Source organism: Monopterus albus, unplaced genomic scaffold, assembly GCF_001952655.1.
Source record: "Monopterus albus unplaced genomic scaffold, M_albus_1.0 scaffold320.1, whole genome shotgun sequence".
Lineage (NCBI taxonomy): Eukaryota > Metazoa > Chordata > Actinopteri > Synbranchiformes > Synbranchidae > Monopterus > Monopterus albus.
The window spans coordinates 654,547-677,412 of NW_018128200.1; the positions used below are offsets into that span (position 1 = coordinate 654,547).

At 40.8% G+C, this 22,866-nt stretch overlaps 2 protein-coding genes and 1 long non-coding RNA gene across 3 annotated transcripts in view; 2 read left to right on the forward strand and 1 right to left on the reverse strand.

The window, feature by feature from the left end:
- Window positions 1-1,422: 1,422 nt before the first annotated feature.
- Window positions 1,423-9,866, forward strand: LOC109974097 (fibrillin-1). The gene is made up of 8 exons (XM_020624113.1): window positions 1,423-3,189; window positions 4,633-4,755; window positions 4,894-6,891; window positions 7,415-7,548; window positions 8,113-8,280; window positions 8,494-8,673; window positions 9,460-9,820; window positions 9,856-9,866. The coding sequence occupies exons 1-8, from the start codon at window positions 1,458-1,460 to the stop codon at window positions 9,864-9,866; spliced, it is 4,707 nt and encodes a 1,568-aa protein (XP_020479769.1). The 5' UTR covers window positions 1,423-1,457.
- A 2-nt stretch (window positions 9,867-9,868) lies between these two features.
- LOC109974099 (mucin-like protein) overlaps window positions 9,869-22,866 on the forward strand; it is a 15,174-nt gene continuing 2,176 nt past the window's right edge. Inside the window, exons 1-16 of the mRNA XM_020624115.1 lie at window positions 9,869-10,051; window positions 10,331-10,486; window positions 10,663-10,880; window positions 12,561-12,636; window positions 12,841-13,131; window positions 13,681-13,917; window positions 14,001-14,153; window positions 14,545-14,723; window positions 16,643-16,835; window positions 16,953-17,072; window positions 17,155-17,274; window positions 17,371-17,391; window positions 17,538-17,599; window positions 17,716-17,908; window positions 18,497-18,622; window positions 18,928-19,075. Coding sequence (XP_020479771.1) covers window positions 9,886-10,051; window positions 10,331-10,486; window positions 10,663-10,880; window positions 12,561-12,636; window positions 12,841-13,131; window positions 13,681-13,917; window positions 14,001-14,153; window positions 14,545-14,723; window positions 16,643-16,835; window positions 16,953-17,072; window positions 17,155-17,274; window positions 17,371-17,391; window positions 17,538-17,599; window positions 17,716-17,908; window positions 18,497-18,622; window positions 18,928-19,075 — 2,459 coding nt within the window. The 5' untranslated portion in view covers window positions 9,869-9,885. The remainder of the gene's footprint in view (window positions 10,052-10,330; window positions 10,487-10,662; window positions 10,881-12,560; window positions 12,637-12,840; window positions 13,132-13,680; window positions 13,918-14,000; window positions 14,154-14,544; window positions 14,724-16,642; window positions 16,836-16,952; window positions 17,073-17,154; window positions 17,275-17,370; window positions 17,392-17,537; window positions 17,600-17,715; window positions 17,909-18,496; window positions 18,623-18,927; window positions 19,076-22,866) is intronic.
- On the reverse strand, window positions 19,036-19,758 carry LOC109974100 (uncharacterized). Its single transcript, XR_002276923.1, has 3 exons — window positions 19,540-19,758; window positions 19,288-19,393; window positions 19,036-19,068 (listed from the first exon to the last, which is right to left on the reverse strand). It is a non-coding gene; the product is annotated as an uncharacterized LOC109974100 (long non-coding RNA).

Sequence of the window (22,866 nt, forward strand, 5' to 3'; positions counted from 1 at the left end):
ACTTCTAAACTCCAACAAAATCAAAGTTATTATACTTGGCCCTGAAAACCTTAGAAATATGCTATCTAACCATATAGTTACTCTAGATGACACTGGCCTCCGGTAATGCTGTGAGGAACCTTGGAGTCATTTTTGACCAGGATACGTCTTTTAAATCACACATAAACCAAATCTCTAGATCTGCCTTCTTTCACCTGCACAATATCATTAAAACTCTCAGAGTCAAGGTCTTCTTGTGGTTCATAGAGTCCACAGAAGTAGAATGGGAGGCAGAGCCTTTAGCTATCAAGCTCCTCTCCTGTGGAACCAGCTCCCAGTCTCAGTTTGGGGGGCAGGCACCCTCTCTGCCTTTAAGATTAAACTTCAGACATTCCTTTTTGATAAAGCTTATATTTAGGGCTTTTAGTTAATAATAATAATAATAATAATAAGGTCTAGGCCTTACTATGTAAAGTGTCCTGGGACACCCTTTATTGTCATTTGGTGCTATATAAATATAATTAAATTTAATTGAAGAAATGACTTTTTCAGATGGCTTACCCCTGCTACACTAACCATAACAGCAAACAGCCAACTATTGTTCAGTAGGATGAAAGTAGGCTATGGAATCACAAAGCACAGCAAGAAAGATAACACACTCTGAAATTAGGTTGAATAACAATTTTACTTCCTGTTTCAAGAACAGAGTGGGATGAAATTTCAGACTTCATATGATACACAGCAACATAATCATCAGAACTGAAGCCACTGCATGTTGTTTGAAATTATGTGCTGTGTTTTTGATAAAGTTTCACAGCAACTGCAACCATTTCTGTCTTGTACACCAATATCTCTCTTACACTTGGAAGAAATCTTGCTGTTTCTCAAAAACAGAAGGATATGTTACTATAAAGGTACAGTACATGCCAGTCCTCACGATTTTTTTTCTTTGCCCTCACAGGTTTCCATTCCTGTGGCTGTTAGGTCTCTTTCAGGTGCTGGAATACTGCAGTGCTGGTATCTTACCTTCAAATAAGCTATAAACCTAAACTTTTTATTTTTGAAAATGAGTTGACAGATAATCAGATTTAGTAAAGTCAGTGTCTTTTTTCTCTTCTTTACTTGTTTCAGTTGATCCTATGGCGTGTGAGGCAATAGGCAGCAAGTGCCACCCTAAGGCTGAATGTGTACAGCTCAGTAGCAGCTTCACCTGTGCGTGCCACATAGGCTACCAGGGCGATGGTCTGATGTGCGAAGACATCGATGAATGCCTCACTGGAATGCATAGTTGTCATCCAAAGGCCCAGTGCAAAAATAATATGGGCAGCTACAGCTGTACCTGCCTCAGTGGATATGCTGGAGACGGCATCAACTGCAAAGACATTGACGAGTGCCAAAATGATAATGGAGGTTGTGATACCAACGCCATCTGTACTAACTTTGAGGGAGGGCTATCATGTCATTGTAAAGCTGGCTTCATGGGTAATGGCTTCCAGTGTACTGATATTGATGAATGCACTAACCCAGGGCTTTGCCATTGGAATGCCACCTGCTTCAACAACCCTGGGTCCTATATGTGTACCTGTAATTCTGGCTATAAGGGCAATGGAAACTACCTATGTCTTGATGTAGATGAATGTTCAGTGACTCCTCTTATCTGTTCTTCCGCACTTGGCTACAGAGGCTGTAAAAATCTACCAGGCACTTATCAGTGTACATGCAGCAGTGGCTTCGAAAGTAACGGGCAGAGCTGTGTAGACATCAACGAATGTGAAACCAAAATTTGCAGTGTGTACGCAAATTGTGCAAACACCATTGGGTCATACCAGTGTACCTGTAAAAGTGGCTTTGTAGGAAACGGGCTGACATGTGCAGATGTAAATGAATGCTATGAAAACAATCTGTGCGACCACAATGCTGCTTGTATCAACAGGCTGGGGAGTTACGAGTGTTCCTGTCGGGGAGGTTTTGTAGGGGATGGACGTGTCTGCTCTGACACTGATGAATGTACAACGCCCAACATCTGCCCATCTCCCACTGTCTGCATCAACACTGCTGGGTCATATTACTGTGATTGTGGCACTGGTTTCATTTTCAATAACTCCAAGTGCCAGGATATGAATGAGTGTGAGGCAGGCCTCTGCAGCCCCTACGCAACCTGCACAAATTCGCCAGGCTCCTTCGTTTGTTGGTGTCCAGCAGGGTACAAAGGAGACGGCTTCAGCTGTGCAGATGTGGATGAATGCTTGCTGGCTAAGCAGTGCCACTCCAATGCCCTTTGCACTAATCTTCCTGGCTCCTACAACTGCACCTGTCGGGTGGGTTATTCTGGAGATGGGGCAATCCTGTGCAATGATGTGAATGAGTGTCTGGTCGATAATGGAGGATGCAGAAACAAGGCTACATGTTTCAACAGCCCAGGTTCCTTCTCTTGCCTGTGCCAGCCAGGCTTTGTCTTAATTAACCACACTGTTTGCCAGGATATAAATGAGTGTAAGGAAATGAACAGTACATGTAGAGCTAATGAAGAGTGCCAGAACACTGAGGGGTCATATGAGTGCCACTGTCAGGTCGGTTTCTACCGCCCTGTCAAGAACATGGACTGTGTTGATAAGGACGAGTGTAAAGACAATCCTTGCCATATAAATGCCACATGCCTCAACACCATCGGGTCCCACACTTGCACCTGTAAACGAGGTTTTTCAGCAAATGGCAGCAAATGTGAGGATATAGATGAGTGTTCGGCTATGGGTACCTGCGACCCAAGGGCACTATGCACCAACAGCATAGGGGACTTTGTCTGCTCATGCCAACAGGGTTTCAAAGGTGATGGCTTCTTCTGTCAGGATGTGAATGAGTGCACCCTCTCTGAGACCATCTGCCCAGCCTTCTCAAAATGTATCAACTCCCCTGGCGCTCATGTCTGTTCATGTTTGAATGGCACAGTTGTCTACAATGGCACATGTGTGCCACCCAGTCCATTGTGTGACCCTGCCTGCCACTTTTATGGCCTGTGCCACCGTTCACCTGCTGGATATCAGTGCGTGTGTGACCTGGGTTATGAGGGTGATGGGCTGTCTTGCTCTGATATAGATGAGTGCCAGATGGAAACCAGTTGTTCTAAGAATGAAACTGAGTGTGTGAATAGCCCAGGATCATTTTCCTGCATCTGCAGGAAAGGATACACCCTCAATGGAACACAGTGTCTCGGTAAATTACAATTCTTTTATTCTTGTTTTCAAATAAATCTCTAAAGTGAGGTTAACTTAGACTAGATCCAGATCTCTTGCTGCCCACGATATCAGGCTGAATGAATGAAGTGAAACAAAAAAGCAGTTCAGTCTGATACCTAATCTGTGATTAACTGAACCTATTTAAAGGGCAGTTCATAAATTGCATTGAATGTACAAAATATTACTGATTTTTGTCAGTAAAAATATAAGTTAAATCCAGTTAAAAGACATTATTTTTCACTGTTTTCTCTTTTCAAATACAACCAAAAAAAGCAGTACATAAAGTCATTTGTGAGGCAAATAAGATGTAGCCAATACTAAGGGAGTCAAAGATTGAAAATATTGCATTAACCATCTACTACTCACCAGCCCTTCGCCATATTGCCTTGTGATGTCATTACTGTATAACCCACAAACTGTGCCTTAACCACTAGCCTACCAGGGACGGTTAATGCAATATTTTCAATCTTTGATAGATATATTATTATTTATTTAGTTTTATTGATTTGTTATAAAATATGTAGACCCACAATCTCATCTAGTTACTAAGAATTTCCAAACAGCCACCATGGTATCCATCTAGATAAATCTTTGATAGAACAACTGAACATTCTGTTTTAGTGCTATCGTCACCAAACTTTTACCTGACTTTGTTTACCTTTCTGGCTGTCACTCCGTCTGTATGGTTGATTTAATATGGCTTATGCTAATTCTGAATGTTCGATAGTAAACTACAAAGAGTTACCTTTCAAAAGAGGCCAGGGACACGAATGTAGTCCTCAGGGTACACAATTACAGTACTAGCCATTTTAGTTTGGATATGCCATTTCAGACTTGTGCAAAATTTATAATGCACAGAATGATTCTCGGTCACATAGTCGTTAAATGAAAATTTACAAGCGTTTGAAGTTGCAAACAGTTCTCAGAAATTTCTTTACCTCCATGCTTATTCATTTAAAACACATTTGTACTTTAATGTTAGAAGTAGTTTTTGGGTTAGGCACTTATTCATTCAAACTGACAGTTGCCACACACTGCCAGTAATGGGATTATAATGAGGAGAAATCAGTGTTTTATTGGGGTTTTAAACATTGCTGTAGACCTGCTGTTGTTGGAGATGATATTCATTCCAGGATAGGGAGTGACACACCACCTACTCCTCCTGGCTCTATTGTAAAAATTTCCACACATTTCAACTCCACAAGACAGTACCACAACAATGAAGCTACCCCTTTTTCTAAAATGTGGGTCTATTTCTCTTTCTCTTTGTAGAGATTTGATTTACCTCTCTTCTAAATAAATGTTTATCTGTAGAAGTAATTTGATCTGATAATGGATTGTCCTCTGATTGAATGCTGTTAAGTTGAAGTATCTCTGTTTCCTTCTCCCTTCTTTCTGCTTTTGTCCTTTGCCTTTCTAGATGTGAATGAGTGTGAGACAGGGCAGCAGGAGTGCAGCAAGTTTGCCCAGTGTGTCAACACAATTGGTAGCCATTTCTGTTTCTGTCTCAATGGCTTCACAGGTGATGGGAAGAACTGCTCTGGTGAGTATCAAATCCTTATTGTTACCATCTATAATACCAGTTGTCTTTTACCCCTATGTGTGCACTCTCTTTTGAGATTTCTTTTAGCACCATTTGGGGCTGTTTTCCTGACACTGTCCCATTTTGGATAAATTATAGACATTGATGAGTGCCATGTCCAAAATGGAGGATGCCATCCACTCGCCAGCTGCAGTAACATACCTGGATCTTTCTACTGTGCCTGCCCACCTGGCATGGAGGGCAATGGCTTTGACTGCCAGGATGTGAATGAGTGCAAGCAGAATTCCACTCTGCTACACAACTGCAGCACCAAGGCTTCGTGCCTCAACACATATGGGTCCTACAGCTGCCGGTGCCAGAATGGATACCAGGGTGACGGCTTTGTTTGCCAGGATGTGGATGAATGTCAGCTGACCACAACCTGCAGCAGCAACATGACGTGCAGCAACACCCCCGGTTCATTCATTTGTTTTTGTGCCTTGAACCTGGAGTATGACATTGGCACATGCGTGACAGAAGACACTTGCCTGAATGCTAGTAATGTCTGTCACCCCCAGGCCGAGTGCCACCCATACATGGGTTCTTTCTACTGCGGGTGCAAAGATGGTTTTAAAGGAAGTGGTACTAACTGCTCGGATGTAGACGAATGTGACCAATCACAAGATCAAGTCTGTCCTGCCTTCTCCCACTGCTTCAACTCTCCTGGCTCCTTCTTCTGTGACTGCTGGGAAGGGTTTAAAAAAAATGGGACACACTGTCAGGATTTAGATGAATGTGTGACAAGAAACTTTAGCTGTCCTGACAACAGCACCTGCTATAACACAGAAGGGGGCTACAAATGCATCTGTGACCCAGGCTTCTCAGGCAATGGCTCCCTGTGTGTGGATGTAAACGAGTGCTCCCTCGGCCTCATCCAGTGCCCTAATTTCTCCCGCTGCCTAAATACAATTGGATCTTTTGTCTGTAAGTGCTGGGACGGTTACCAAGGCAACAAGACTGACTGTGAAGATATCAATGAATGCCTAGACAACTCTACCTGCCCTGAACATAGCACCTGCATCAATACCAATGGAGGCTACCTGTGTCTTTGTGACAATGGATTTTCCAGTGTGGGTGACTTGTGTGTAGATGATGATGAGTGCGGTGACATAAAGTTGGGGGAGCTTTGCACTAATGGGACATGTATGAATACTATTGGGTCATATTACTGTGAGTGCATGAAAGGATTCTGGAGCAATGGGACAGAGTGCGTGGATGTAGATGAATGCTCAGACTCCTTCAACTCTTCAGTGTGCCAACCCTATTCCACATGTGTCAACATCCCCGGATCTTACCGTTGCCTCTGCAAAGAGGGATTTATTCTGAATGGTACTACATGTCAAGATATAGATGAGTGTCATGACCCGCACAGCACCCCATGCCCTAAGCACTCATTATGTAACAACATAGCAGGGTCTTTCTTCTGTCTTTGCTCTCCTGGGTATGAACCCATTCTCTTGGGCTGTGAGGATATCGACGAATGCAAGGACAATGGCACTTGCCGCTTTGACCAGGTGTGCACCAACCTGCCTGGAACGTACTATTGCTCTTGTCCGTTGGGGTATCATGAAGAGAAACAGGAATGTGTTGACACTGATGAATGTGAGATCTCACCATGCCACCCCTTGGCACGCTGCTGGAACTCTCCTGGCTCCTTTTCATGTCACTGCCCTCAGGGCTTCGCTGGAAATGGCTCCTGGTGCAAAGATGTGGATGAGTGTGTTGCCCTGGCCAAACCATGCCACCGTCTTGCACGCTGCCACAACACCCAAGGGTCGTTTATATGTGTGTGCGTGCCCGGCTTCATAAGCATTGGGCTGCTGTGCGTAGACTTTGATGAGTGCCAGCAGGCTAATGGGCAGTGCCACCCTGCTGCCACCTGCTCCAACCATGTAGGAGGTTTCAAATGCTCATGCAGTCGTGGCTGGAAAGCCACCAAAGAAAACGGTCATGGAGTAGAAGGATGTGTGGATTTGGATGAGTGTGTCTCTCCCATGGCATGTCCTGGACATACATCCTGTACAAACCTGCCAGGGTCTTACAGCTGTTCCTGTCCCATAAATGGCACAGTGTGCGGAACGATGATGGCTCTGCAGGGTTAGCTATATTTTTTAGTCACCTGTCTTGATAATCATAAACTGATGTTGTGTGTGCGTGTGCCATGTTGCATACAGTATGTTTTTTGATGTATTAGTCCTGGTATTTTCTGCATTGCTTTTCTTTGTCATTTTTGTAATGTCACATCATTGTTGTTAGGCAAAAACTTGTATTTAAAAAATGTCAGTGACTGATGAGCTCCAGCCATTCTTTTTACTGGCTCACATCACCATTTGGTAAAATAAATCAAAATATAGGATTTTGCCTCTCCTTCCTTGCTAAGGGACAAGCTAACATTACTGTAAGGCAGCTGTATTTTACAAAAAACAGCTAACAGTTTTACCTTTATCCATGATGTTTTCATTTATGGTGTCAAATCCCAAATGCTTCATTACTTTTCAGATGGTTTTGTGTCATTACTATACAGCACAGTGACCTCAAAATTCAAATAGAAGTGACAGCTTAAGCAGTCACTTCACATGTTGTGAACCATGCTGATTGACTGTCTGTGCTTCCCCACTAGAGAGCATCCTGTACCCCTTTGGAGTAGAGGTTGGTGATAAAGAAGTAAAGGTGGACTCAGAAGATGGAAATTCACCATACATAACACCACCAATGGGTTTCCCTTTTATGGGGAAATTGTATGACAGGGTTTATGTGAGTCTCTAAATACACTTACAACACTAAAATATCTCACAGAGTACATGTACTGTATCTGCCAAAGCTGCATAATTCTCTGCAATCTTTGTTATTGAGAAATATCCTTCTGGATCCAAATGTAACAATTCACAATATTTAGAAATCCTCCAGTCCTGGATCCACACCAGAAATGGTCTCCTGTTGGCCTATGGCCAAAATTTACAGTAAATCAAAGATAACAATAATACACAGTGGAATATAACAAAAGAAAAATCACACTGTAGGCCTACACTGTTATGCTGTATTCTATGAGACAATAATAATACAAATGACTTACTACAGTATACAATGTATAGATGAAGGTAGAGCATTAGTCATAGACTATGTGATCCATATGGGCCTTACAGTACATGGCTTCCTCCAGAGTAAAATAGTTCTAATCCATGCAGCTCTTATAATGAAAATGAGATCAAATCAATGACAAAATGAAAGCAAAATTCATTATTATCTAGTTATCAGTTTAAGTCAGAAGATGATAGTTCTGATATCTGTCCAACATCTTCTCTTCCTTTCCTTTCCCAGTTTTCTGACAATGGCCTTGTCCAGTTTCAGTCTCTCACTGAGAATGAGCAGTACCTGCTCCCTGCTCCTTTAGCCAGTGGTTTCCCTGATGACATGAATGTGACTCTATTGGCAGCGTTCTGGGATGATGCCAACCTCACCACTGGGGCTGGACAACTGCTCTATCAGGTTATTTGTCCTCAGGGGTCAAGGCTCATCTTGGGGTTTGATTTTATTTTTTGTTCTGTTGAAAGGATCAGGTAAAATCAAAGATGAAGTCAAAGAACAGCCTAGTCTTGATGCAGATTACAGGACACGTTTTTATGTCATATCTAATAATTTAATAGGTTTATATTGCAATTTGTGATTTATATTACTCCTTTTCCTTTTTAAATCCTCCAGGAATACTTTAAGATGGATAAACCAAATGTATACTCCCAGATAGTGTTTAATCGCACAGCAGATGAGGTGACAAAGTTTGAGATGCAGCGAGGCAAGCTTCCTTTTACTCCTGCCTGGGTCCTCAAGATCACTTGGGATCATGTGATGCCTGTCTACTTCCAGAATATCAACTTCTCAGAGGTATTCCAGTCAAGAAATCATTCCACTATAGAGTACAAAAAGCACTGAGAACATATCCTATTCTTGTAATCTAGATTTAGATTATATTTATTGTTTTTTTGTTTTTTTTTACAATGTTTTTGAGCCAAATTTGTGACCAACATCCACAGGTATTTGACTTTAGATTCTACAGACACAAAGGGGAGGAACACAAATCTTGCAAAACCTGTTCACCAGTAACATTTTCATATTGAACAAAATGCCTTAAAGATGTGATTGTTGCACTGACTTGTTTTGTTTTAACTACAATTTCATATTTTTTTCTTGTTTCCTTTACTCTCTCATACAATCCCTTATGCATCACTTTCACTGAAAGGTAGTGTTACTGTTTGTCCTTACTATTGTTATGTGCAATGTGACCCCATTAACTGTCAGCTGAAAAAAGCAGGTATTCAGCCATTGCTTCTGGAGCACTGGCACAGTTTTGTTTAACTAGAGTTCCACCTTGGGGCTATTTCACCCTAAAGGACTTGAACACAGAGTGTTAAAAGATGTTGCATTATCATTTGTGCATGGGTTGGGAGACCTTGTTCTAGTGTAACCATGTAGTGTTAGTCAGTGATAATTGATTAATTAAAAGCAGGAAGAATTATAGTAAAATTATAAATCATAATAGAATATCCAGTTAATATATTTAATTCATGTAGGGCAAAAAACTTTAGTGCTTAATGTTAAAATTTTAATAAACAGTTTATGAGAACTTCACTATACTTGGTAACTCAAACAGTTCTGGTTTGATATTTTCAGACTAACACTTTCCAGTGTATCCTGACCACGGATGGAGCACGCTCTTTTGCCCTCCTGCGATATGGGGAGATGGGCTGGGGTCCTGGCCAGAGGCTGTATCATGATGCCCTCATAGGCTACACAAATGGAAAATTCACCTTTAAGGAGCCCACTGTTCCCCCAGAAAACCTTTTTGGGCCTGGGGGCAGATACAGGCCACAGCAGGTGAAAGGGACCTTGGGGAAGTTAGGACAGCTGATTTATGATTTGACAGGACCAGTAGGCTCAGACATGGATTCTCAAGTCCAGTGCCAAGTGTGGGCAGTAAAGGAGCCTGATCCTGCTGAGTGGACAACGGGGTTGTCTTCATGTCCCTGCACCCGTATCCAGGCTCTGGAGGATGTGTCTTTCTTGCAGGATACTGCTGATCCAGGCTCAAGGGTCAAGATGCTAAGGGGTCAGCGGTGGGGGGGCACAGGGGAGCACATCTTCAAGTCAGTCCTGGCCAATAGATATGGTTCAGGGAAGAGGTGTGCATATGATCTAGAAGGTCCCCTGCTGGCTGGGTACAGCGAACGCTACTTCCTTGGTCACAGCATACAGAACCACATCGGTAACACACCAAGTGATTTTTGTTCACATCCACCATAAAAGCAAGTCTTGTGTTTTATGTTTTTAATCCAGGGTTGTTTTCAAGATAGCATTAGTTGCATCACAGTCAACCAACGGGGGTCATGAAAGACCAACATATGCACTACTTTTCAGATATTACAAAAGTTTGTAAAGCATTGTTAAAACAGAAATCTATATGGAGCTTTGTGGACAGTTTGTCATCACAAATCAATAAATTCATGCTGCCAGATTTAACATTTTATTCAACTTTTTTGTCTAGATGAAGATCTCCTGCCATTCCAGTGGTGTTGTATCGAATCTCCTCTATGCCACCTGTACCTTGAAAAGAGACCAATGGACCGCTGCCAAGGTTATGGCTGGTCCAGCCCTGACTGCTGCACCCAAGCCAAAAAGTCAACACAGGCTCAAGGTATAGGTAAGGGACTCTTCCCAGTAAACCCATCAAGTAACCAGTGAAAATCTTCATTGTTTTTAAGAAATACTGTCATGATACTCAGCAGCTTGTTCATTCCTTCATTTCAAAAAAGACTATAGTGTGATGAATTCAAATGATTTCCCTGAAAACTTGTCATGTCCATGCTTCCCTTGCAGCGATGGTGTTTGGTAGCCTCCATTTCATCACAGTCGATGGTTCAGAGTACTCCTTCAAGGCCCTGGGAGAGTTTGTGATATTGCGTCTCTCCTCCACCACCGGCTCTAATATCTTCACCTTGCAAGGACAGACTGACAGGCTACGCATAGATTCAAAGCAGATCATTGAAATCCCAGTGATGGTGCGCATGGCTGCCTTCCACCAGGGCATTGGCAAGGTCTGGATGTTTGTGTGCATGGAGGGAAGACACTGGAAGTATGTGTGTATTTTATAGAGAGAGACGGAGACAGTTTGTGAATATTAGAGTATTAGCTAAATTTGGGAAAATAGGCCTATTTTCTTTATTTCTGAGAGTTAGGGGAGGAAACTGATACTACCCTCATGACTGGGCATTAAGTACAGAGCTGGAGCTGGGAGATTATAAGCCTTAGATTGGCTTAAAGAAATAAGAGGAAATAGGTAGGTAGGTACTTTATTGATCCCACAGTGGGGAAATTTCTGTATTACAGTAGCAATAGAGAACAACCAGCATAACACCATAAGAACAGGACTTCATAAAACATGGAAAAGAACACAACAAGGATACAGCTACTGTAACTTGCTGCCACTCCGCGCGGCACAACAAAGAACACTTAGTCTTAAAATAAACAGTTACATAAAGGCAACAAAGCATTAGAACCGATACACACAAGTAGCGTCATCAGAACATTACATTTTACACAGCAGAAATAAGCAAATCAAAGGCACCTAAAAAACAGGGAAGAGCAGCACTGGAGAGAATCAGGAACAGCAGTAGAGACTAAACAACCAGGAAATCAAGAACAATCGAATATTACTCACACAATTAATCCCACAATGGGGGAAAGAAACCTATGTTTCAGCCATAAGGATCTCTGAGCAACTACTCAAAAATACCTAAAGCAGGGCAATGTACAGTATTTCAGAGAGATCAGGAACAAGATATTTACAATGCATTTCACACCCAGGAAATGAATATTGCACCTCAGTAGATTATTGCATAGTCCCTCAAAATAACTAGCCTGGTTGTGTCTATAGCTCAAAAGTACACCCGACAATGCCTTTAAAACTTACTATTTAATATACTGTATCTTGTTTAATTCATACACAAACAGAAATATTAGAACAACTTTGTGAACAACAAACTGACATCTAGTCTCATCATTATAGTGCAGTTAACAGGTCTAATACTATTATGTGTTTAAAATATATGGTCATTGATATCTGGCAACCTGCACTGTAGGTGACACTGCACAAAGTACTGGATGGATGGATAAACTGTTTGTCGAGAAGTGGTTACAGCATGTACCTCACTCAAAAACCACAATGTGTTAATTAGTGAGCTTAGGTGCATATTTTTAAGTTTTTAACCAGGCTAGCTGTTTCCCCATGCTTCCAGTCTTTATGCTAAGCTAAGCTAATCACCTCCAGCACCGTGCCTAATGTTATCGATCATTTAAATCTTGGAAAAGAAACTAATATGCATATTTCTATCCTTTGAAAAATCTAATATACACTATATAAATATAAATTCAACTGAACACTAATATTCTCTATTGTGACAGAGAATAACAGAGTTTCACTATCAAGATTTTTGGAAGGAAATATTCCCACCCATTCATGGCAAATAATAATTCCATGTGTTTGCACCATTTCTTTTCATCTTTTTGGAATTCCAGTTGTGTGTACTTTTATAAAAGCCAAAGACATATGTAGGTACCTTATAGTTTAGACTGATTTCTGTACAATAGAAGGTATGTAAGTACACAAGTATTTCCAAACCTACATGTTATCCAATAGCTAATGCAGACTAAACATTAGACACTGTTTGTATATCATACTTTAACCTAGCTCTCTAATTTTTATATATTGTTTTCAGATTGAATGGAGATGCTCAGAGGAAGAAGATGGACTCCAGGTTTTTGTGGATGATGTTAAGGTCCCAGTCACAGTTGGTAATGATAGACTTGTTTTGTTTTGTTTTGTTATGAGATACCACAGTGCAGAAACAGATGAAGAGGCATTCTGTACTTAGGTTCACATAATAATAGAAAAATCTGGCCTATCATTCAAAATGTATTTAAGATGTAAAAGCCATTGTAGACAAATGTGCCTGCTGTGCTAATTGTATAACAAATATGTCATAACTATCCTTTCAGGTGTTGTGTACCTGGGTGAGAAGGACTTTACTGTGCACTGTACCTCAGTGACTCGCTGTGCAGCGGTGTACGCTGGGGGTCTCCATGTGGTGGTGTGGCGGGGTGTAGGCAGCAATCAGCTAGCGGCCTTGGTGGAGGTTCCTCAGGTCTACTACAACCGCACTGTGGGTCTCCTGGGTCTCTGGAGCACCAACCGTTCTGATGACTTCCTCATGTCCGATGGCAGGATCCTTTCCTCTGCAGACCTCAACCCCCCCACAGAGGAGAGACTGCAGTACTTTGGCCTGTCCTGTGAGTGGACCATAGATGGATACACTTACAGTACATTGTTTTGTGTTTGAAGAAAAACCTTGAGAGCATTTTTAGAAATAATGCAATAAAAGTGAAGCTCTCATGTATCAGAAAATAAAAATAGGAGCCTTTTTGTTGATGGTCACCCTGTCCTCTCAGGCTACTGTATTCTACAGCAGACCCATGTCGGGCCTGACCACCATGCAGCCCAGGAAAGCAGACCTGCTTCCCTGTCTTCCTGTAGATGCAGGCAGTGGCTTTCAGCAGAATGCTGTGATGAATCCATTATGCACTACCTACTCAGCACTGATATATATACTGAATATTTAGTTGTTTTACTTCATACTAATTAAAAACAAATAAGTGAGGGATCTCCCAAAATACTTGAAAATGCCTACTGAGAACAAACACTCCAGCCTGGCTTCCAATTCCAGTCCAGTATTGTAGGATGGACAACATCTAGACCATTAGTAGGGTATTTTTCACAGCTATACCTGTCACCAATCATATCTGCACCCACGTTATGTTTTGATTTTTGTGTTTTTCTAGGGACAGTCCCAGTCCCAGAGAGCCTGTTGTTCTCTCAACCTCCATTGGTTCCACTGGTGCCTACCTCCACTGATCAGCTGCTGAGAGGCACCGGTCCTGCTGAGGTGGAAACATTGCTGAGAGCTTGTGAGCACCACATACAGTGTGTCCATGATGCCCTGGCATCTGGCAGCTCTGACCTGGGCCTGCAGACACTGGACACCATGAAGCAATACCAACAGCGGGCACAGATCTATGGTAAACTGTCTATGCCATTTTCAGAGATTTTTGTGTGACTACTAATTGTACTAATTTGATGTGGGTTGTCTGTGGCCTGGCAGGTAACATGCCTCCCATAGTGACAGAGCCCACAGTGATCCGCTGTAAGGTCAGCTCCACTGTCAAGATTCAAGTTGTTGCTCAGGACCCCAATGGAGACCCCATCACCTACGCACTGGTCCAGCCCAGGCCTCCACAGACTTTTATTGGCAGCGGTGGGAAACACACACACACACACACACACACACAAACAAATAAATGAACGGTCTGTCCACCCATCACTGTTACAGATGACGTTGCTGGTGACATGTGTTAGTGGGATGGTGAAGCTGTGTAGTTCCAACAGATGGGACATTTCAGAGATGAGTCAGTGGACTGGTCACACAGAGAGACACACAGGCAAACAAAATACATACAAGAAATTGGCACTATTTTTTATACTTTTGCAAAAAATGTTGTAGCTATATACTTGTGTGTTTGTTTTGATTTGACTTTACAGAGAGAATATATGGCTTCTTAGAAATCCTAAGACGGTAGTATTATGTTAGATTTATGAATCAATTTCTGTTTGTACACCTGTGATATATGCCTTGCTTTCTGCTCCAGGTGATGGCTACCTGACATGGACTCCCCTCAGCACTCAGCCTGTCCAGCTGACCATTAGAATCAGTGATGAGCTCACCAGCTCCTTGCTCACCCCCATTCTGCAGGTCTGCAACTGCTTCAATGGAGGAACCTGCCAGTATGACAGCATCGCTGAAAACCACCAGAAGGGAAAGTTTCAGGTGCATTTTTAGGTTGAATTGATGTCGATATCTAATGTACATAATGTAGACCCATTACCTGTAATTTAATTTAATCTTGATTCTACTTCACTGGAGTAAAAAATTAAAGCCTGTTTTTTGTTTGTTTAAAATTTTGGAAATTATATTTGCTTTAAAGCTTGTTTGAGAGATCTGATTATTTCCTGATGAAATGTCTTATTTTAAATAAATGTTTTTGTACAAAGTATTGACATATACACCAATCAGGCATAACATTATGGCCATTGGGAGATGAAGTGAATAACACTGACTATCTGTTATAGTGGCACCTGTCAGTGTGGGGGATATATTAGGCAGCAAGTGATCATTCAGTCCTCAAAGTTGATGTGTTGAAAGCAGGAAAAATGGAAAAGTGTAAGAATCTGAGTGACTTGACAAGGGCCAAACTGTGATGGTGAGATGACTGGGTCAGAGCATCTCCCACACTGCAGGTCTTGGTGGGTGTTGTTGGTCTGCAGTGGTTAGTACCTACCAACAATGGTCTATGGAAGGATAAATGCTGAACTGGCGCCCACGGCTCACTGATGATGAAGGTGCCTTACTGTAGATTAAATGTTTAACTTCCATTTGTACTTTTCAAAAGATTAAAATGTATTTGAATCTTTGTTAAAATGGTTGAAATGAGAAATACTGTACACTGATTGGTCTGTATGAAGAGAAAGAGTCAGGGGCTGTAGTGGTGACATCTAGAGTGGTGAGGCTGTTGAATTTGTCTAAAAATTGAACACTGTGAATACAGCAGCTGACTTCTTGCTTTTTACAACTAGATTCTGCATAGTAGCAACCAGAAGTGGAGTGATGCATCAGGCTGCCAAAGAAAGCTGTCATATCAACCAAAATACACTCCTTTTTAAATAATCAAATAGCTTATAAAAAACAAACTTACCAGAAAAATTACCACTTGTAAACACATCAATGTGATACTATAAATGAGTGACCTTATCTGATTTGTACTTTGAGTTTTATGTTGGCTCATGTCCCATCCACTAACATGGAAGTGGTGGGATTTATTAGCTATACTGCAAGCAGCCACCAGGTGGCGATCATGTAATTCATATTTTATACAGTCGATGGCCCAAAGTCACATTTTCTCTTTTGTAAATTTAGTTGAATTATCCAAACATTATGATTATCTTCTTTCAACTCCTTAAATTTCCTTTTCATTTGTCCTTAACTTAATGATGTTTCTCAGCGAAGTTAAAGAAATGTAGTTTAGGGAAGAAGGCAGATGTAAATGTTTTGACTGCTTCAACACAAAATTAGTTGTAAATGCATCCTTGTTGGCGCACTAAAGTGCCTAACCTTCCTGAAGTAGAAAAAGATGTATTTTTCCATCTACAAATCTCTGAAAAAGTCAGAGACAATCATTGTGATGAATATTTTAAATATTCAGACCCCTTCACTTTCTGCACATGTTGTAGATTTAACTTTAAATGGGTCAAATTGCCTTCCCTCAGTTCTGAACAGTCTCCCTGTCCCTGCTACTGAGACACCCCCCACCCCGATATATACACAGGCATGTGCCTTTCTGAATTACTGTATATCAAGTCAGTTGCTTAAGGTGGACTCCACTGCTGTTCTATCAATCAAGGATATCTATCAAGGAAAATTAAAACAAACAGGATGCACCTGACCGCAACTTTTGACACAGCAAAGGATCTGAATGCTTTAGTAAATGAGAGATTTTAGTGCTTAAGTTTAAATAAATTTGTTTTCACTTGCTGAGTGTAGGCAAAATGTCAACTTCATCGAACTAAAATAACTTACAACACAATAAAGTATGCAAAAAGTGAAGGTGTCTGTCATGTTTCTTGTGGGTCCACACAGTAGGTTAATCTATGTCTGTTTTCCTTGGTGTTCATTCTTTGTTCTCTTCCCAGGTGGTGGGGTGTCTGTGCCCAAAGGGGTTCAGCGGGGTGTTCTGTGGGAACATTTCAGACGTATGTCAAGGCAAACCCTGTTTCCGAGGGGTGAATTGCAAGTCGGACTTGAAGCCCGACCAGTTCACCTGTGGGGTGTGTCCTAATAACACCTTTTCCATGGGAAAAGAGGGATACAAGTGCTTTGAACAGGGTCTGTGGCACAATAATGATTTTTGTTTGCAGGATGTCTTTGTGTAGACCCATTAGCAGGTGTGGACCCCATACACTATCATTGATCTCATTCTTGTCTTTGTGTATACCTTCTCAGATATGTGCAGCCCTCCTTTCCCCTTCCCTTGCCACAAAGATGCCACCTGTCAAAGCATGAAGGACACCTACAACTGCACTTGTAAGCCTGGCTATGATGGAAACGGACACAATTGTACAGGTACCGAATGTCCAGCACTTGAATATGAAAAACACTTTTATATACAAAACTTACAGTACAGCTATTTTTGTTTGTATTGTAGATATAGATGAGTGTGCGTGGCTCTCAACCTGTCCCAATGCCAAGTATGAGTGTAAGAACAAGCCCGGTTCGGTCGACTGCCTCTGTAGATACCAGAAAACCAGCTCCAGTGAAGGATGTGGTATGTGTACAGACTTATGTGTGTATTTATCCAGTAGCGGACTATTGTATTAGTTACTCCCACAGATAATTCACTTGTGATTGTGTTCCTCTGTAGGTGACTCTGAAAACCCGCCAGGTAAGAGCTTCTGTCTGTTTGATTCTATGGCATCATTAGTTTTATTACAGCTGGACTCCATCTCTGTGATGTTATTATGGTAAACACACCTATGTATGGATATAAGAGGTCATCACACACCTGTTGCTGCTGGTCTGTGTCTTCAGGGAATAATGTATTCAATGTCTCTGTGAACTGGAAGAGGACCAGACCTGATGGACTTGAAAAGGTGTGTGGGTGTGTGGTGTATAAAGATATACAAGCACTGTCTTGTAATACATTAATTAGCAACATGTGACACTGAAATTTCTATAAAGTAATCCTCTGCCTCTGCTTGTTTCTCAGCTGATAGACATTTTGTGGATGGGTTTCCAGAACAAATTCTACAATGCCAGTAAGAAGATCCTACAACAGGGATCCATTCTGGGTTTGGATGAATATCGTATCAACGTGTCCAGTGACACACCCCACTGGTATGTCAGAGACTACCTGGCCAGAGTCAGCAGCCACTTTGACATTAGGGCCATTGAAGTTGATGGTAAGATACTGTTGGTGATTTTCATGAGCTTGTGTTCATTATCTATCTATTTTTGGGAAAGAACATTTGCATTTCTATTTGTAAGCTCAGCAGGTCTAGCAAAAGATAAATAAAAGATAGGCTACTATCTTAAAATTAATTCATGGTCTGTTGTTAGCATGATGCCTTTCATAAGATCACCAGATAAAGTTTGGTTAAATTATTATTTAAAGATGCTTGTGACAAATGAAACCTGAGATTTTTGTTATTTGTTGCTGGTTTTTAGTTGCTATTGTTTTGTAATGGTTATGAGGTTTAAAAATACATCTAAAAAATTGGCCATTACTTGTCAATGAGGGTCATTATCTTTATAACTGCAGTGGAAATATAGTAATGTAATTATAATTAATATAATAAGTATAGTCTGTTATTTTTATATAGAATAGGCAAGTAGGAAAAACTGAGTAATATAGAAGTTTTAATTTCACATGTGACTAACATCATATATTATAGTGTTTTAGTTGGACATAGTATTTTGGTATTAACATACAAAATATACTGCGACACTATTAAAAGTGTTGCTAAGACTGTCTCTGTCCCCACCTACAGATGTGGATGAGTGTAAAGCCAAGGAGTCAGTGTGTGTCCCTCCTGCCATCTGCACCAACACTTACGGAGGATACAGGTGCATCTGCAATGGCACAGATGTGGATGAAACCCAGGTCTGTTTAACAGGTGAGGATCTGACCATATTTGCATCCATCCTACAGGTATAGCACTGTCCTCAAGGCTGGCAATCTGTCAAAAATCAAAGTTATGACTGAGTGCCAAACATTTGCTGTCAAACATGCCTTTTAGTGTCTAATATTGTAAACATTTTGCAGGTCATGTTCTAATAGAAAGTCAGTGTATGGTGTTATCATTCACGGACCTGTGAATGACACCTTGATATTTATCCTGTGCTTTGTAGGGGAATGTGTGGCATGATCTGATGAGAGCTTTTTTATAAAACTGTTTGCCATAACTTCATTTTTATTAAGCCAAACCAGAGAGAATCAACGACAATAATGTGGGGCTGGACCTTGTTCTGAGGCTGGTTCTAGGCATCGGCATCCCTCTGCTCCTGCTGCTCCTCTTGGTTGTACTGACCTGGCTCTGCTGCTGTTGCAGGAAGACTGTTCCTGCAGAGTGAGTAACTAATTACAAAGCTATTTTTACTTTACAATATACTTGACTGACTGAAATATAGATTAAAGTTTAATGGCTTTTGATGACAATGTTATATGATTGAAGCTCCTGATGCTTGAGTGTGTGTATTGTGAGTATTCCACCAAAGAACTATACTTTGAGTATCAGATGCTCCTTGTAACTTTTAAAAGTGCTTGTATCATGCACCTCACCTTCCTCAATGTTACAGCCCTTGGCGTCACGAATGAGCAGAGAGTCTCTACAGGTGCGGTATGTTTATTTGCAGTCGGCAATGAGCAGCTTCGTGCACCGTGAAAACTGAAATACAGAATAAACGTATAGAAACACAAGTTTGCTACTTTAAAATATGTAAAAATGTGACTAACAATTACAAGAGATACAACACTTTACAATCAGTGTATTTCTACAACCTTATACAAGTAAGAACACCATATTTCACAAACCTTGCTGCGCTCACCAAGGCCGCAATAAAACCAGGATACCTTAGTTGCGTCTTCGGCCTGAAGCACTACTAGCTTGCGTGTTTCCTGAGATAAAGATAGAACCAAAACGACGTGAACGTATAGTGAGAAAAGTTACCAGAGAACTATGTAAGCATTTACATTAACAATAAGCATCAAACCAATAGACAAATCCCCAGTACAAACGACATTATGGTTTGCTTACATACGGAGGTCATGAGGCGAGTGAATGAAACCGAGAAAATTTAACAATACAACGCTTCCTCATTCACGTTCCGGGGCAAAACCTCCTCAGCGCCCTTATGCTGAGTTGATGATAATGAATCTGAGAGGGGGGCTTTACGGTCAGTTACACTCAGTCACTTCCTGTTTTTCCTTGCCTTGTTCTTCTTTTCTCTCTCCTCTATCCACTCACCCCAACCGGTCGAGGCAGAAGGGCGCCAAATTTGGAAAAGCTCCTTGGAGGTTTCTTCCGTTAAAGGGAGTTTTTCCTCCCCACTGTCGCCAAGTGCTTGCTCAAGGGGGATTTGTTGGGTTTTCCCTCTGTAATAATATTGATAACAGTAAGGTCTAGACCTTACGTTGTAAAGTGTCCTGAGATGACTTTTGTTGTGATTTGGCACTATACAAATAAAACTTGATTTGATTTCATTTTACGTAGATGCATAGAATTGCATCGCATGACAGACTTAGTTACATACTGATGTGTAGCTTAACCTATATAGCAGAAAGACAAAAACAATGCTGGTCACACAGAAACCTGAGAAGAGTTTAATGTTACTTCTGTTGAACGTGTTCACGTAAATTGAAAAGAAAAGACTAAATATAAAGATATTTCACAGTGTGAAATTTATTATGCATTAACGTATCAAAATAAGCATGTGCACATGGATCCCATCTGTTTAGGATAAAACAGAAAAGACTAACTTCAACTTAGCAGTACACAACATTTATATGAAAAAATGTTACTCTCTGATTGGTCCAAAAACTGTTGGGGAGGAATTGTGGTTTAAACTTAATTCTCCCAAGATTGGTCCTTCAGCCCGTCCATCCTCCAATCATCCTCTCTGCTCCAATGGTTGTAGACAGCACCCTAAAAAAGGGAGGAATACCTACCCTGTCTTAATTCTCACATAGACACCTATGTCTTTCTTTGTTACCAAGAGACTTTTGGCACTACCCCCTGTTCCAATAAAACTTCTCTGCCTGTGTGTGTGTATATTGCCCTGTCTTTTGAAGTTGGTCCCTCTTCCTGGCTTTAGATCTAATCTCTGTTCCTGCTCTCCTAAGACCCCAATCTACATAAACATAAACACAGCTGTGAGAGTAAAATATATAAACTTATGTATGCTATATAATAAAATCCTAACTAATTATATTCATTTCTATCTAAAAATGAAAATCACCCTAACACTTCTTGGCCAATAAAGTTTAGGGATCTGTGTAAGTTAGGCATGTCTGAAATGTGAGACATTACAGAAACCTCTGTCTGAGCACTCTGTGCAGTCCTCCTTGCTCAGTTAGTGTCCAATATTCAATCCATATCTTAAAGCTAATGAAATAAACCCTGATGTCTGTAAACACCTTCTTTCTACCAACATCAACAATAGCTACACCATCACTGGGTGCTAAAACTCTAATGAATAAATATAAAAAATGGTTTTAGGTGGGTCAGCAGCTCTTCTGCAGGGGGAGGCAGAATTTATTACAGGCGATTACAGAATATACTGCTGCATAATGTTCCACACCCACTATTTCAAGGTCCAGTCTGCCGAAAGACTTGAAGGCTTTAAATCCCATCCTCTGTGGTGGTTCTGCAGCATTGACTCCTTGTATTTCGCTTCCTTCTCAGTTGGTGGATGGACTGCCCACTCTCGTGCTATATTAAACAAGAACACTTCCTACTAACAGCTTTGGTTCGAGTTATGAAACGAAACTTTGGCAGCACTGAGGAATGTTTGCACATAGAACATACAGTAAACCAAGGTAATGGTGAGGGTAGAACATCCACAGAGTAGAGGAACTGGCCAAAACAACATCACCAAACCATTCAAAGTAGTTTCTTAAAGGAGAAGTTCAATTTTGTGAGCTTGTTTGCTTTCTTATACAGGGTTGGCTGAAATGATTGATGCAGCTACCTTGGTGGTGTCCAGAGCTAGCAAAATCTAGCACTTCTAAAGCTTATTATTAACACAATATTTTGTTTTTCTCTACAAAAAAACTAATTGTAACAATGACTGTGTGATTTTACATGAAATTTCATGTCAGACTATTTCATAGCTGGGACTAGTAACTCTATATACATTATGCAAGGAAGATATACTGTACTGTGTGCTTCATTGAGCTTCAGAGATGTTGGTAGGTGGGTTTTGTTCTCTTCAAAAAGAGCTAGGCTAGCTTTTTCCTGTAAGATAATCTAGCCAGTGTCATATTTACCATACAGATACGAGAATATCACCAATCCTCTTATCAACCTCTCAGCAAGAAAGTTAATTTTTGTAAAATGTCAAACTATTCCTTTGGTGTTTGCTGTTGTCAGAAAGGATGTGATAGTTTTGGAAAAGTCAATCACAATAAAGAAATTATTCAAACATATTCGCAATTGCACATAAAAACTAGAGAAATGCATTTCCTGTCGTAAATGCGTGTGGATGCTAATAAAGGCTGAAAGATCATCCTGAAAATGTCTGAAATCAATTGCTGAAACAGCTTAAAGATGAGAAGAAATGGCCAAAATTCTTTGTTGAAATAGTTGAGAAGAAATGGGAGAGCGACAGAGAGAGGGAGAGGGAGAGGGGGAGGGGGAGAGAGACAGAGAGAGGAGTTATGTAGTGGCATGTCCCAATTGCACTGCATTTTATGAACCACCAGATGGCACTCCAAGACTGTGTCATTGACTCAGCTCAGCACTTTGAGCTCCCATTGACTTGTATTGCAAAAAATAAAGCTCAATCAATTAAAAAGTATAAATTTTATAAAAAAAAGGTTGAGTACAAGGAGGGATGTTCCTGAAGAGTTGAACAGATGAAGACCTCAAGATTTTCAGAATAAAGCTAAATATTTCAAGAGTATGAAGTTTTGAAAAATTCTGAATAGAAGCATGAATGTCCTTGAAGAGCTGAACATTTTGATAGCTGAAAGTATGATGAAGTAGAATTTTCCCATTCATTTGAATGGGGCAAGATTTTCAAAATAAAGCTAAATATTTAAAATGTATGAAGATTTGAAAAGTTCTAAATAGTAGTATGAATGTCCTTGAAGAGCTGAACATTTTAATAGCTGAAAGTATGCTGAAGTAGAATTTTCCCA

Excerpts from the sequence above, each read along its gene's own strand:
- LOC109974097 (XM_020624113.1), top strand. The coding sequence starts at position 1,458 with ATGGGTAATGGCTTCCAGTGTACTGATATTGATGAATGCACTAACCCA. Across the intron at positions 7,549-8,112 it reads AATTGTATGACAGGGTTTAT|TTTTCTGACAATGGCCTTGT; the intron begins GTGAGTCTCTAA and ends TTCCTTTCCCAG. Across the intron at positions 8,281-8,493 it reads CTGGACAACTGCTCTATCAG|GAATACTTTAAGATGGATAA; the intron begins GTTATTTGTCCT and ends TAAATCCTCCAG.